Source organism: Mauremys mutica, chromosome 3 (genome assembly GCF_020497125.1).
Source record: "Mauremys mutica isolate MM-2020 ecotype Southern chromosome 3, ASM2049712v1, whole genome shotgun sequence".
Lineage (NCBI taxonomy): Eukaryota > Metazoa > Chordata > Testudines > Geoemydidae > Mauremys > Mauremys mutica.
In genome coordinates this window covers 113,065,166-113,079,105 of record NC_059074.1, presented here as the reverse complement: position 1 = coordinate 113,079,105, position 13,940 = coordinate 113,065,166, and the positions used below count along the sequence as shown (strand labels likewise).

The 13,940-nt window shown below is 45.8% G+C and overlaps 2 protein-coding genes across 5 annotated transcripts in view; one reads left to right on the top strand and one right to left on the bottom strand.

The window, feature by feature from the left end:
• The window catches only part of PCMT1 (protein-L-isoaspartate (D-aspartate) O-methyltransferase), a 52,654-nt gene extending 49,052 nt beyond the window's left edge, over positions 1–3,602 (bottom strand). Inside the window, exon 1 of one of the 4 annotated variants that reach the window (XM_045010972.1) lies at positions 3,392–3,602. In XM_045010972.1, the coding sequence (XP_044866907.1) occupies positions 3,392–3,446 (55 nt within the window). In that variant the 5' untranslated portion in view covers positions 3,447–3,602. Of the gene's footprint in view, positions 1–1,419; positions 1,784–3,391 lie in introns of those variants that run through there. The other 3 variants (XM_045010970.1, XM_045010971.1, XM_045010973.1) reach the window with 3 other exon arrangements.
• Positions 3,603–5,469: 1,867 nt separating this feature from the next.
• Positions 5,470–7,063, top strand: LOC123367175. Its single transcript, XM_045011259.1, has 2 exons — positions 5,470–6,135; positions 6,432–7,063. Exons 1-2 carry the CDS (start codon positions 5,739–5,741, stop codon positions 6,905–6,907), a joined length of 873 nt encoding a protein of 290 aa, XP_044867194.1. The 5' UTR covers positions 5,470–5,738; the 3' UTR covers positions 6,908–7,063.
• Positions 7,064–13,940: the final 6,877 nt, after the last annotated feature.

Below are 13,940 nucleotides of genomic sequence, written 5' to 3'. Positions count from 1 at the left end.
ATGATCCTGCCCAATCCCTTGTGTATATACTTGGTCAGCTAGTCCACGCCACCCTGGCCACACTGGGTTTTTAATGCACTAGCTCGAGCAGAGTTAGCATATGAATGTCTACCTGCACTAGAAATCCCACCTCCAAGCTACTGTGAAGACACCCCCAGTAAGACAGGGCTCAGAAGAAATTTTAGCCAGACTCAGTGTGCAAGTACACAAAGCAAAAACCCAAGGACTGACCTCCTACTATAAAAATGATTAATACCATTATAGGACAATGACAGTTCTACAGTTAAGGTCACAACTGAGCGAGGGAAGCTCATAATTGAATAAAGTTATACATGTCACGTTTTCTCATGCTAACAGCATGTTCTAACATTTAACCCTTTAAAAATGATTTAAGAACCAGCTCAGCTACTACACACTAACCTGACAGAGTAATATCTGTTTTCTTTTTATTTATCCTAGGATTATATACATGCATAAACACAAAAATTAACTCAACTTCAAGTTTATTGGATCACTGGTGTTTTGCCATTCTGTCTCTTAACAAAAGGTACATTATACTGATAAAGCTATAAAAATAAAAGAATAAAATTTAAAAAAAATACACAGCTGAATTCCTTTCCAAATGTTAATTTTGAAGCCATGTCTAGAACCCGTTCTTGTGCAGCCTACATGTATTTTCCTTCACTGCATATTAGAAAAATATACTTAAGTTATTTCTATTAATAAAATGTGTCTAATGGAATTAAACTGTACGTAACTCTGCAGATTTTTTTTAAAAGTCTGTTTTATCTATGTTAGGTCAATACAGTCCTAAGACTTATTTTAATTGCTGTTTCCTGTTTAAAATTTCTGGCCTCAATCCTGAAGTTGCCTCCACTCAGACAGATCTCTGCACAAGCACAGAGAACAATGAAGTCGATGGCACAGGCCTCATTGCACATAATAGCTTTGAATAAATTATCAACTATATAATTCAGATTCTCTACAAAAATACTATTTAAGTGGTGTTAGATATCTTAATAAAAGCACTGAAAATAGTAGTACAACTTAAATCTCTTTACAGCATATGTATTTTTATGTTACTATTATTTCAACTTCTTCAAAGTAGAAGTTTCAAAATCCAATTTACTTTTTACGCTGTTTGACATTTTTGCAATTCTCTCATCTTAGACAAAGCAAAGCAACTAAGTCAATTTCTCCTTCAGTTTCTCAGAGCAGTAAACGCTGCAGGAGCATATATGTTTTTAAACTGTTTTTAAGGCTTGAAAAATCCATGTCTACCTTTGAAAGCCTTCCCAGACAAGTGAGGAGACTTACACTATCAGCGCTTGGAGAGCCAAATCTCATTTAAAAACATTTTTAGCATTTAGAATTGCAAAGATAATCTTCCAAATGTTAACAAACCTAGTGTTAGCTTACTGCATCAACAGAAGAGAGAGCTCCAGTGCCTCTGTAACTGCTCATAGCCTTCCTAATGTAGCCAGTTTCACAGGTTTTATCCAGAGGTCAGTAGGAAACTGAAAATAATTTCAGCACTATACTGTGCTGAATGCAGTATGGGTAAGATATGAGTAGGTTGGAAGGATTAGTTTTTTATCAGTAAATGTCAGTGTGCATATGGTGAAATCGATGTTTACTAATGGACAAAAAAAATACTTCCAGCAATAATCACTGAAGTTTGCAGAGAGGGAAAGTAAGAGAAATACTGCTTGACAACTTCTTAGAGTTTGATTTGAGGATATTTACTTTGTATGTTTTGACATGTGACATTGCAAATTTCTGTTTTAAATGGTTATCAAGCTTTAACTTTTTGAATATCAACTTCTATCATCATTAAATAATTATTGCCTGGCAGCCCCTATAATTTCCCACAATTGTGAATGTTTAAATTGATGAAAATTGAAACAGTGTTTAAAAATAAATACATCCATCAAAATTATAAATAATAAAAATCAAATTCTGCCAAGCCTAGCTATGATCAACGACAAAGGTAAACACTAGAGAAAGGGAAAGGGCTCTGAAATAAAGGGGCTAGGAGATATTACCAAAAACTACATTCTTCCCTCCCTGTGAAACAGAGCAACTGAGAAACGAGCACCCTTGCAGAACCCAGAATTGCAGAAGTAAAACAATGGAGGCAAACTACTAACGCAGTTTACAGAAAAATTATGTCCTTCTTGTGGCCACCCTCGCCTCCCAATGTTTAGGAGACTCTGGGAGAAAAGATATCCTTACCCCGTCCAGGAGCTAGGAGAGGGGCACTACAAATGTATCAGTCAAAGGCGAATATGAAAGATGATGGAACTTAAGCCTACCAGGCTCCTGATCTTAACTCCCTACCTCCTCTCAATTTGGATCACATGCACAAACCAGCCCACACCTCCCCCTCAGGCTGCAGGTCACTAAATCAGAACACAGCTGTGGGCATCAGTCCCAACACCCACACAGGAGCAGTGCAAGCCCTGGGAAAAGTGGGAGAGAGCCTGCACCTCAGATGAGCACTGGGAAGGTGGGGTGACACCAACAGCCACACAGCACTTTCCAGAGGAGCCTATAACCTGGACGGCCCACAGGCACCAGCTGAGCCCCGCGCTCCCTGAGGAGGAGGAGGAGGAGGGGACTGGAGTCCTACCAGCGCGTTGCCCTGGATTTCACTTGCGCATCGCGGCCAAACCAACCACTCCCCCACCCCCCGGGATTTAAGCAAGGGCCGCTGAAAGCCACGCGCCGGAGAACGTCCAGCAGCGACACCGATACAAAGGGACCGTGACACGGTGAAGTACCGCCCCCCCCCGCAATGGCCTCAGGCCGTTCAACGCTCCCAGCCAGTCTCCCCCGCTATCGCTCGGACCCAACGGCTCCCCGCCGGGGCTGGGGCCGGGGCCGGAGCCCTCCCCGACCCGGTGTGGGGATCCCACCCCGGCTGCCAGCCCCGGGCACGCGCCGCCTGCACCGCGGGGCAGAGAGGAGGGGACAGGAGGCGGCCAGCACCGGCAGGCGGGGGGCGGGGGGGCAGCCGCCGCCGCCGCCGCACGGAACGCCCCCACCCCTGGCGACTGCAGCCCAGGCCGAGCCTGGAGCGGGAGAGGAGCCGCCGCCCTCAGACTGGCTGCGCGGGGACCTACCCGCAGGGGCGGGGCTGGTCCCCCACCACACACCCACCCACACACCCCCAGAGGCGGCGGCGGCGGCGGCCCCGCGCCCCCAGCGGACAACCCCTCCCCAGAGCCGGGTTCCTGCCCGCCCCGCCCCGCTCAGTGACAGTTGGTCTCTCCCCAGCCCAGGACGGAATGCGACGTGCGTCTTGCCGAGGGGCCGGTAGCGGCCGGGGGAAGGGGTTGGGGCCGTGCGCGCCGGGGCCCCTCCCTCGCCTGGCCGGCCCCAGACTCACTGCGCAGGTTGTGGATGAGCTCGGAGTGGCTGGAGCCTCCCGACTTCCAGGCCATCGCTAGACACACTCTGCGGAGCAGGTAGAGAGCCGCCTTCAGCGCCGCGACTGCGCAGAGAAGCTTCCCTAGGAACGACACAACCTCTAGCGCCGACACAGGCGCCGCCTCCTCCCCAGCCGCGCGCCCGCCGGGGGGAGGGGCCGCGCGCCCACCGCCCCGCGCGCCCGACATTCTCAACGGCCGCCAGCTAGCTCTGCGCATGCGCACCCATAGAGGGCAGGGAAGAGGGGTCGAATATCTGCGCTTGGGGGCTGGCGGGGATCGGGGGAGGTAGAAGTTGCAACGGTCTAGCTGCGTCACTGTAGCTGTTGCCCACATATAAATGATATATATATATATATAGGAGAGGGTGTGTGGGCTCTGTTTGGGGAGAGGCTTCATGCAGTCGGTTTTAGGGGGGAGCTGTCAGAGGCAGTTAGAGCCATAAGCCGCGTGCTGCTTTACAGCCCCACCTCAGCAATGGCTGGAGGTTTGGGATTTGGGGAGTGGGAGGATTGGTTCAGGCCTGTTTTAAAGAAAAGGGCAGATGTGAAGTTTGAACCTAAAGCTTCTGCAGAGTGCTGTGGTCCCAGTTCTCGCCTATCTCCCGCTATTAAATGTAGGGCATGTTAACAGCAGCTATGGAGTTTGCAGTAGCCTTTTCTATGGCTTTCATCGTGGCAATAGCTGAGTTACAAATATGGCGATTTCCTGCAGGGTCCTTGAAAAATCTGATTCAATTAAGTTTAAGTATCTTTGGAGTCCATTGTACTAAATTCAAAAGTTATGTGTGTTTGTAGGTCAGTATTGTATGTATCGTGCCCAGGGGGTAGATGTGAACCCTGGGAAGTGTTATGAACTTCGAAGGACTGTGCTGACAGTGTGCCAGACAAGAAGGTATTTAAGGAACATACAATCTTAAGTGGTTTTCCTGGGAATCTCTAGCAGGAGGTTAATGGAAATTCTTCACTTCCAGTCTTTTGAAGCTGCACCCTAAGGAGAACCATAATCTGCTGATTACCTGTTCCCTGACTCTCAGGGCAGGTCTACACTATGGCAGGGATTGACGCTCTGAGATTGATCCACTGGCGATCGATTTAGCAGGTCAATACAGGGTAAAGTTACGGTTGGTTGGATGCCTAACTGAATTTTTTTACTTTAACATGTTTGGATTTCTTCTTATAAACTTAACTCTGAATTTCCAGAGATTATAATACTTGTTTCTTGGATTATTACAATAGTCCTGTGATATTTTTTTTCACTCTTAAATTACTGATACATATTCCCAGTCTTAACTACACCTTCATGTACTTTTTGTCTGAGAATTTATACTGATATGACATTGGATTAAGGCCTACAGCCTTTGTTCCAAGGAGTTTACATTCATAGGCCCCATCTACACTGGCAAATTTCTGCGCAGTAAAGCAGCTTTCTGCGCTGTAACTCCTGAGGTGTACACACTGCCAAGCTACTTAGTGCACAGAAACTGTGCAGTTATAGCTCTCTAAAAAAACCACCCCTACAAAAGGCATAGAACTTTCTGTGCTGGGGCTACAGCACTGCGGTGCCAGTGTAGACACCATGGCGATTACAGCACTGCGATTGGCTTCTGGGAGGTGTCCCACAATGCCTGTTCTCACCTCTCTGGTCATCGGTTTGAACTCTACTGCCCTGCCCTCTGGTGACCAACCATCATCCCCACCCCATACATTCCTTTGAAAGTCCCCTTCCTGTTTGCTCTCAGAGCATCTTTCCAGGTGGCCATGCCTGCTCCACACACCAGGTGATCCCCCGCTTGGAGCAATGCCAAGCTGCTGGACCTCATCGGCATTTGGGGAGAGGAAGCTGTGCAGTCCCAGCTGTACTCCAGCCATAGGAATTATGATACCTACGGACAGATTTCACAATGAATGATAGAAAGGGGCCATGACCGGGACACATTGCGGTGTCGGGTAAAACTGAAGGAGCTGCGGAACGCCTACCACAAGGCACGGGAGGCAAACCGCTGCTCCGGTGCTGCACCAACAAGCTGCCAGTTCTACAAAGAGCTGGACGTGATACTCAGTGGCAACCCCACCTCCATTGCGAAGGCCCCTGTGGATACTTCGTTGGCTCACGTGCAAGTCAAGAGTGGACCGAGCCAGGAGGAGGAAATCTTGGATGAAGATGGGGAAGGGACCCAGAGCCAGAGGATGGCTCGGAGGCCAGAGATGCATGCAGTCAGGAGCTCTTTTCTATCCCGGAGGAGCCTAGCTAGTCACAGCAATCAGACCTTGGCAAAGCGCAAACAGGAGAGGAGGCCCTGGGTAAATGGATCTGATTTTGGGAATTGCTGAAGCGATTTGTTGGGGGCAGGAGGCTTGCAGAAATCAGTTTTGTCTCCCACCGCATGCCTATTCTGAGCGGCGGAACAGGCTATTGATAAACTCCCTCACTTCACGGGAATCTCCATCAGAGATCTCCTGGAAACTTTTGTGGAGATACTGGGCGATCCAATGCCACAGGTTCTTCAGCAAAGCTGCTTTGTTTCTCGCCCCATTAACAGTAACTTTCCCGCGCCACTGTGCCGTCACAGGGGAGGAGGGGACCATTGCTGCACACAGGCGAGCCGCACAGGGGCCAGGACGGAAGTCGCAGACTTGGAGAAGACCCTCCCTTGATTCCCTGCTCACCCTCAGCAGTGAGATATCTTCCATAATGATCACAAGTGAGGACAGAAATGATTATCAAACCCCACCCTACAGTGCTGGCTCTCCCGAAAAGCCACATGCCCAGTGTACAGCAGGGTCCAGAAAGAGTGATTCACCCTGCCCCTGTGGCTACTCACCATTTTGGGGGTCTTGTGGCTCATGTGTGCTTGCCTGGGGTCAGCCAGTTAGTGACAGGTGGTTGAGTTTGAGTGACAGGTGTTTGAGTACTGGCTGTGTTTTAAAGCACTGAATCAGTGTTGTTTGCAACACAGACAATACTGCTTATGTAAAATTTTGCATTTAAACTTCACAGAGATGACCTTGGGAGGCCTGCCTCCCTTATTGGTGGCAGAACAGCTGTGTAAAACTAGAAAGCGGCCACGAAGAACTAAGGAGGACTTTTTCCGTGAGGTTATGATGCACTCTGCCGCTGAGAAACAGGAATTGAAGGAGTTGCAGGATAGCGAGAAGAGGGACCGAACAGAGAACGTGGCACACCAGAAAGAAGCCACGGCGTGGCTCTTAAACGTTATGGAGCACCAAGTGAACGTGCTCCAGGTGAAACTAGCTGTTCAAACCGAGCAGCTCCACGCCTGCCCCTCCCCTGCAGCCACTGTCACAAAACTCTTTCCCATGTGCCCCCACCACACTGCCAATACACTGTTATCAACCTCCTGGCTTCAGTCTGTACCCGCAGCATTCCACTCCTCCCACCTCACAGTCCAGCACTGTGGACTTCCACTACCCACTGCACTCAACACCCATCCCTCTGCAGTTTGGCCCTGCTGAAGTACAGCATCCGCTTCATTGTACTCCAAAGGAGAAGGCTGGGTATGATCCCTGGATATACACAAATCTGTAGCCGTCCCCGGACCCCTCCTCCTCTTGATACCTTCCCTTCCCTCATACCCCTCCCTGCTGATGAATTTTTTCATTTGACTCTCTCCTCCGGTTGTTGTCTTTTAATAAAAGAATTATGTTTGTTTGAAAGCAATTTTTATTCTATTAAGTGAAAGCAAAAGCACTGCAAAGCAACATACAATTATGTTAAGGCCTCTTCTTGCTTCATGTGTACCAATCACCTCCTAGTATTACAAGCACTACAATCCCGAGCATAACCACAAATATTAGTGGCTTTCAGCCTCAAATTGCTGCCTCAAGACATCCCTGATCCTTATGGCCCCACTTTGTGCCCCTCTGATAGCCCTGGTCTCTGGCTGTTCAAACTCAGCCTCCAGGCGCTGAGCCTCTGCAGTCCAGCCCTGAGTGAAGTTTTCACCCTTCCCTTCACAAATATTATGGAGTGTACAGCACACGGCTATAAGCATAGGAATATTGTCATCGGCCATGTCCAGCTCCCATACAGGCATCACCAGACGGCTTTTAAACGGCCAAATGCACACTCAACAGTCATTCTGCACTTACTCAACCTGTTGTTGAACCGCTCCTTGCTGCTGTCAATTTGCCCTGTGTACGGCTTCATAAGCCACGGCATTAAGGAGTAGGCGGGGTCTCCAAGGATCACAATGGGCATTTCAACTTCCCCTACGGTGATCTTCTCGTCCATGAAGAAAGTCCCTGCTTGCAGCTTCTTGAACAGGCCAGTGTTCCAAAAGATGCGTGCGTCATGCACCTTTCTGGACCAGCCTGTGTTAATGTCCATGAAACGGCCATGGTGATCCACAAGCGCCTGGAGAATGATTGAGAAATACCCCTTGTGTTTAATGTACTCAGTGGCTAGGTGGTCTGGTGCCAGAATTGGAAAGTGTGTATGTGACCAACTGGGAATGTTGTTAATGTGTTCTTTGAATACTGAGTGAGGAATATTGACCTAGGAAGGTTGCAGGGGAGTTTTGCTGGGACTGTCTGCATTGAGGGATGGGAGACTTTCCTTGAGAGGATACCTGAGCATGTAACATGAGAACCCAGGAAGGGGTTGGAGGCCAGGTGACACCTCTGCCTGGGAAACTGGACAAAAGGCAGGGGGAGGAGCCGGGGGAAGGCTGAGTGAAACAACTGGAGGGAGTTTCAGTTTGGAGCTGGCTGTGAAAACGGATGGGAGCCCAGATGGGGCTCTGACCTCCCAGTGAGGCTCTGGCCTCCCTGCCCCCCCCCCCCCCGATGGACCTAACTGAGAGGGGTCCTGTACCTGCAAGACCTGTCTTGGACTGTGTTACTGTCGTCTAAATAAACCTTCTGTTTTCCTGGCTGGCTGAGAGTCATGGTGAATCGCAGGAAGACGGGGTTGCAGGGCCTTGTCTCCCCCACACTCCATGACAGCGTGGCATCGATCGCCCCTCCGCAGTTAGGGAAGCCCATTTGTGCAAAGCCATCCACAATGTCACGCACGTTGCCCAGAGTCATGGTCTTTCAGATCAGTATGCGATCAATGGCCCTGCACACTTACATCAACACGAGTCCGATGGTTGACTTTCCCACTCCGAACTGTGTAGTGATCAATCGGTAGTAGCCTGGATTAGCCAACTTCCACAGTGCAATTGCCACGCGCTTCTCCAATGACAGGGCAGCTGTCATTCTCGTGTCCTTGCACCACAGAGCTGGGCCGAGCTCATCACACAGTCCCATGAATGTGGCTTTCCTCATGCGAAAGTTCTGCAGCCACTACTCGTCATCCCAGACGTGCATCACGATGTGATCCCACCACTCAGTGCTTGTTTCCTGAGGCCAAAAGAGGCACTCCGCTGTGGTCAGCACCTCCTTGAAAGCCATAAGCAATCTTGTGTCATAGCTACTACGCGTGGCAAGATCAACGTTGCACTCCTCTGGACTTTGTAGTTTAAGAAATAACTCCACTGCCACTCGTGACATGTTAGTGAGAGAGAGCAGCATACTGGTCAGCAGTTCGGGATCCATTCCTGCAGCCTGAAAGAGGCAGGGCACACAGTACACAAACTGTTGATAGATGGCACCAAATGCGGATGGAAGTACAGGGCTTGCTGGGATGCGAAGCAATGCATCACGAGGCATTGGGACTGGACCCAGGATGTCTCGTGACCCCCTCCACCTTCCCACAAGTCTTAGCAGCAAAGAGAAAGAGGTGCTCTGTGGGATAGCTGCCCAGAGTGCAGCGCTACAAATAACGCTGCAAGTGTGAACATGCTATTGCGCAGGCAACTGTCAGTGTGAACGCACAATAGTGGTTTTCCTTCTGCGCTCTTTGAGTGGCACTGTAACTGCCAGCGCTGTAACTTTGCCAGTGTAGACATGCCCTAAAATTCACCACACAAAAAATAACAGACTCCCCAGGTTGGAAACTGAGAGGGTGACAATAGTGAACAGTGGGAAGGAAATGAGAGGCTATGAGGGTGATTGCATCTATCAGCATATCAACTCATTGCTTTAATTATAACATCAAAGATCTTTCATTAGAAAACATTAGTATAGAGTGTAGTATATAAAGCTCCATCCATTTTCACAGGTTTTTGTGAGTGAAGGTTATGATGTGGAATTTAGTTGGTGTACCTTAGAGGAAGCTTACTGAGAGATAAACTAGGGCAACATGGGATTTCTGATATACAAAAAAATCTACATTAAATTAGATTGCAAAATTAGGAAATGCCAAATTTACATTGGACCGAGCTCTGAAGTCTTAGGCTATGGCCACACTTCAGAGCTAACAGCGACGCAGCTGCACCAAACTAAAGAGCCTAATAATTGGTTTAATGGAAAAAGAAAGAAGAAAGGTACAAGTGGTTAAAAGATCAATATACAGAAAAATGACTGTCAATGTTCATAGTGCAGGATCAGAGCAGTGATGGAATGAATTTCTGACTTGTAAAAATCTCTCTGGAATCATCCCAACAGGTCAGAATCCAAATGCAGCTTAGATGTAAAGTCTGTTAAAGTCTTTCCATGCATTTTCCAGGGCATTCCAAATAGTTATTTGGAAGATCTCCATTTTACCATGTATACTTTCCCTGTTCAAAGTTTAAGCAGATGAGAGATGACAGGATTAGGCTTGGGGCTTTTCTTTTATAGCTGACACACCTCGTTGTCACAGCAGGGCCTCCCCCCCACCCCCGAAGAATACGCAGTGTTGACCTTTGCTTTGAAGCTAATCTTCTATTTCCTATGCATACACAGGTAAACTAGTTACACTCATTCACATAAGGCAATTAACCAGTCCTTCCTTATAACAGAGATAGTTAAACTGAAGACAATGTAGATAATATTATTAGTTTTCCTGCAGTATCTTACATCTTTGATCTTAAAGTTAACTGGACACAGTCCCATATATAATTAAGGCAATTAAGACGTGAAAGGGAATTAGCATCTACAAACTAAACAGGTAAACACAGATGAATACCCTTAGCATCTATCCTTTATTTCTATTACTACAAATAAATGAGTTGATGATTGCTAGTTTAGTACATCTCTTTGAAATTCTCATGCAAGTAGATTGTCTTGATTACAATTATAATGCCTTCTGTTAAATTCTTATGTGTCATACACAGGTTGGCTGGCCTGTCAGTGTCGCAATATTGTAAAGGATAATTTAAGGTAGAGTGGCCTGTTAACACCTCTGCAGTCATAGGACAAAAAGAGGGGGTTAATGAGTGGGTTACAGATTGACATATCTTCACTGCTACACTGATCAATACCTAACACCCGACATTGGAACCCAGACCAGGTATCTTCAAACAACTACAACCCATACTCGATGGGGACCCCATCACGAAAGATATCTTTCCTGAACCCCCACTTCTGCCCTTCAAACAACTTCCCAACCTTTTTAAGATCATCATCAGAAGCAAGCTCCCCACACACCAGGACACACCAACTCAAAAGCACCAGACCCTGCCAGAACAACAGATGCAAAACCTGCAGACATATCTCCACTGGTACAGTGATCAACACTCCACACAACACAGATTTCAAGATCCAGGGATCCTACCTATGCCTATTAAAACATGTGGTATACCTCATCTAGTGCACTAACTTCCCCAATAACAACTATGTGGGTGAAACCATACAAACACTATGCTCTCGAATTAACTCAAACAGGAAAACAGTAACACAAAAACACCCTATCATCTGTGTGTGAACACTTTTCACAAAGCAATCACTCCCTTTCTGACCTCTCAATCCTCATCCTCAAAGGAAACCTGCACAACACTTTCAAAAGATGAGCCTGGGAGTTTAAATTAATTACGCTGCTAGATGCTAAAAATCATGGACGGAACAGAGACACTGGATTTATGGCTTATTACAACAATCTGTAACCCCCTAGCCCCCTCTTTTGTCCTATGACTGCAGAGGTCTTAACAGGTAAGGTCACTTTACCTTGAATGGTCCCTTACAATATGTGCTAACTACTTATGCTAAACAATCTGCTCCACATTGCATTTTGCTATGATGCTGCGAGTTTCTTTCCCAGACCTGAAGAAGAGCTCTGAGTGGCTCAAAAGCTTGTATCTATTTCCAACAGAAGTTGTTCCAATAAAAGGCATTACCTCACTTCCCTTGTCTCTTTCATATCCTTGGGACCGACATGGCTACAACTACACTGCATATAGAACATATATTATTCAAAAATTATTACAGAACCGTTCCAGATCTGTCACAACACCCACATTTATCATGCTGCCATCCTGAGGAATGCAAGTGAGAGAAGGGAAATGGTGATTTTAATAATTTACAACTCAGCTAAACCTGAATGGAATTCCATGGGACAAAGAGAAGGTAGGTCTCTGGGCCAACAGCACTTTGAGTGCAGAATTTTCAGAGGCCTGCTGCAAACAACTGAGATGTTAGAGCTTCTCAAAAGAAAGTTTTAGTAAATTTTTATAATAATGAAAAGTGTTAGACAACCAAAATCAAGGTGTTGCTACAGCTTCCCCTATAATTATGTACATGTCCCAGAAAATGTTTGGTAACCACATTCAGTAAACAGAAAAACAGAATACATTTTATGTCAATATTCTTTGTAAGGAACCTGTGAACAGGGATGGGTAATCTGTCTATACCCAGATTTGATTAATGTATTTTTTTAATTTACCCCACATATTAAAAATCAAACTTTGATTGTTTGAACTGAATCTCTGTTGTTTGAGGGTCAGATATGTCTTCCAAGTTTTGACTTCTGCATGTACATCTATGGACTGAAGTCCAGGACCACATCTGCTGCTGCCCCAGCTGAGCTGGCCAGCCTTAGGGAAATTGGCCCTCTGTCTATAACCAAGGGAACTGGACAGCTCACTCTAAAGTCTGCAGTCAGGATCAGACGAGGCATATTTCAAACCCTAGTGGTCCAGGCCAATGATTATGTGAAGGCTTCTACCTGAGCATGAGACCTCTGGATAATCAAAGTTCTATTGTACTGTTTTCCTTAATTTTTAAACAGTTATATTTGCAAATATTGTCAGAAAGGAAGGTGAGGAGGTTTGGATTGTCTGAGAGAGTTCCTCACAAACATGAAATATTTGTTAGTCTCAGTAGGTTTGTATAATCCAGTTTGTGAAGGTACAATGGAGCATTTTTTGTATTTCTCCACAAGGTGGTGATTTGTCTGATGGCTGAGGGACCAGAGAATATTATAGGTAATAGCTTAAGAGCAAGGCTAGAGAAAAGAAAGGAAGGTGAGAGGGTTTGGAGGTACAATGGAGCATTTTTGTATTTCTCCACAAGGTGGTGATTTGTCTGATGGCTGAGGCAAGAGAGAATGTTATATAGGTAATAGTTTGAGAGCAAGGCTAGAGAAAAGATTACTTATTATAAAGGTCATTAAGGCTGCATAGTGTGTTTAGAGATGGAAAAATTAAGTCTCTGATCCTGCAAAGACATATATATATGTTTACTTTATGCAGTATGAGTAGTCCCATTGGGTTAAGCACAAAGGTAAATTTTTGCAGGATCAGGCTAAGGATAGAGATATATAATAGAGATGTCTAGCTATTTTGTGGAGAGAAGCAAAGAGTCTGTCTACTTGTGCAGTTCAAATTGTTTGTTGCTTGTTTTAATGATTTTAGAGTTGTGTTTAAAAATAAAGTTGAAGGGAAGGAACAATAGGATGTCTTTTTCTATGCTAGGGATATCACCACCAAAATGGGACATGTACAGCATCTCTGGGAAAGATACAGTACCTCTGTTGTTGTTTGCATAAAGGAAACGCTATTAAATTCTGTACAGTAATTTTTTGGAACTGGGACAGTAACAAAACCAAGATTTTGTTATCAGTGTAAAGGTCAGCAGTGCAGACAGAGATTAGCACAGTATCCCTTGCAGGACAAAAAAAATTAATTTTAATCATTCCACCAGTCATAAATTTACTGTACTTCAAAATTAACTATTTGTGTGTGTGCTCCTGGATTAAATAGATAAACTGGAAACGCTGTTGTTTTGATTTAATATTCCTCTTAGTCTCTTGAATAAATATATGAAATTGGATAGGTCATGGCCCTTTTTTTCCCTCTTTGCACGTAGACCAGTTTCAGCAAATATGAGAAGACATTATGATAGCGATTAAGGGCATTCGCTATATTTATTGACATCTTTCTTCCATTTTACATCATATCCAAAGAGTTGTATGGATTAGAGTTTGTGGTTTCTGTTTTAACTCGAGTTAACTGACTTCCAGTTAACTCCAGTTTACTAACACAATGGTAAATATTAGTCTAGACACTCCCGCAGATGTCTATCCCAGAACATAAAGGATCCGTAGAAAATTGGACTGGAAAACGGGAATGAATTGGTGTTTCGTAAAATATTAAGGAAATAGTTACATCATGTGAAACCGGCCCTTTCTTTTTCTCCAAGGGCGTTATATGCTTGTCTCTAATGAAGTGTTAGGTATTACTGGCTA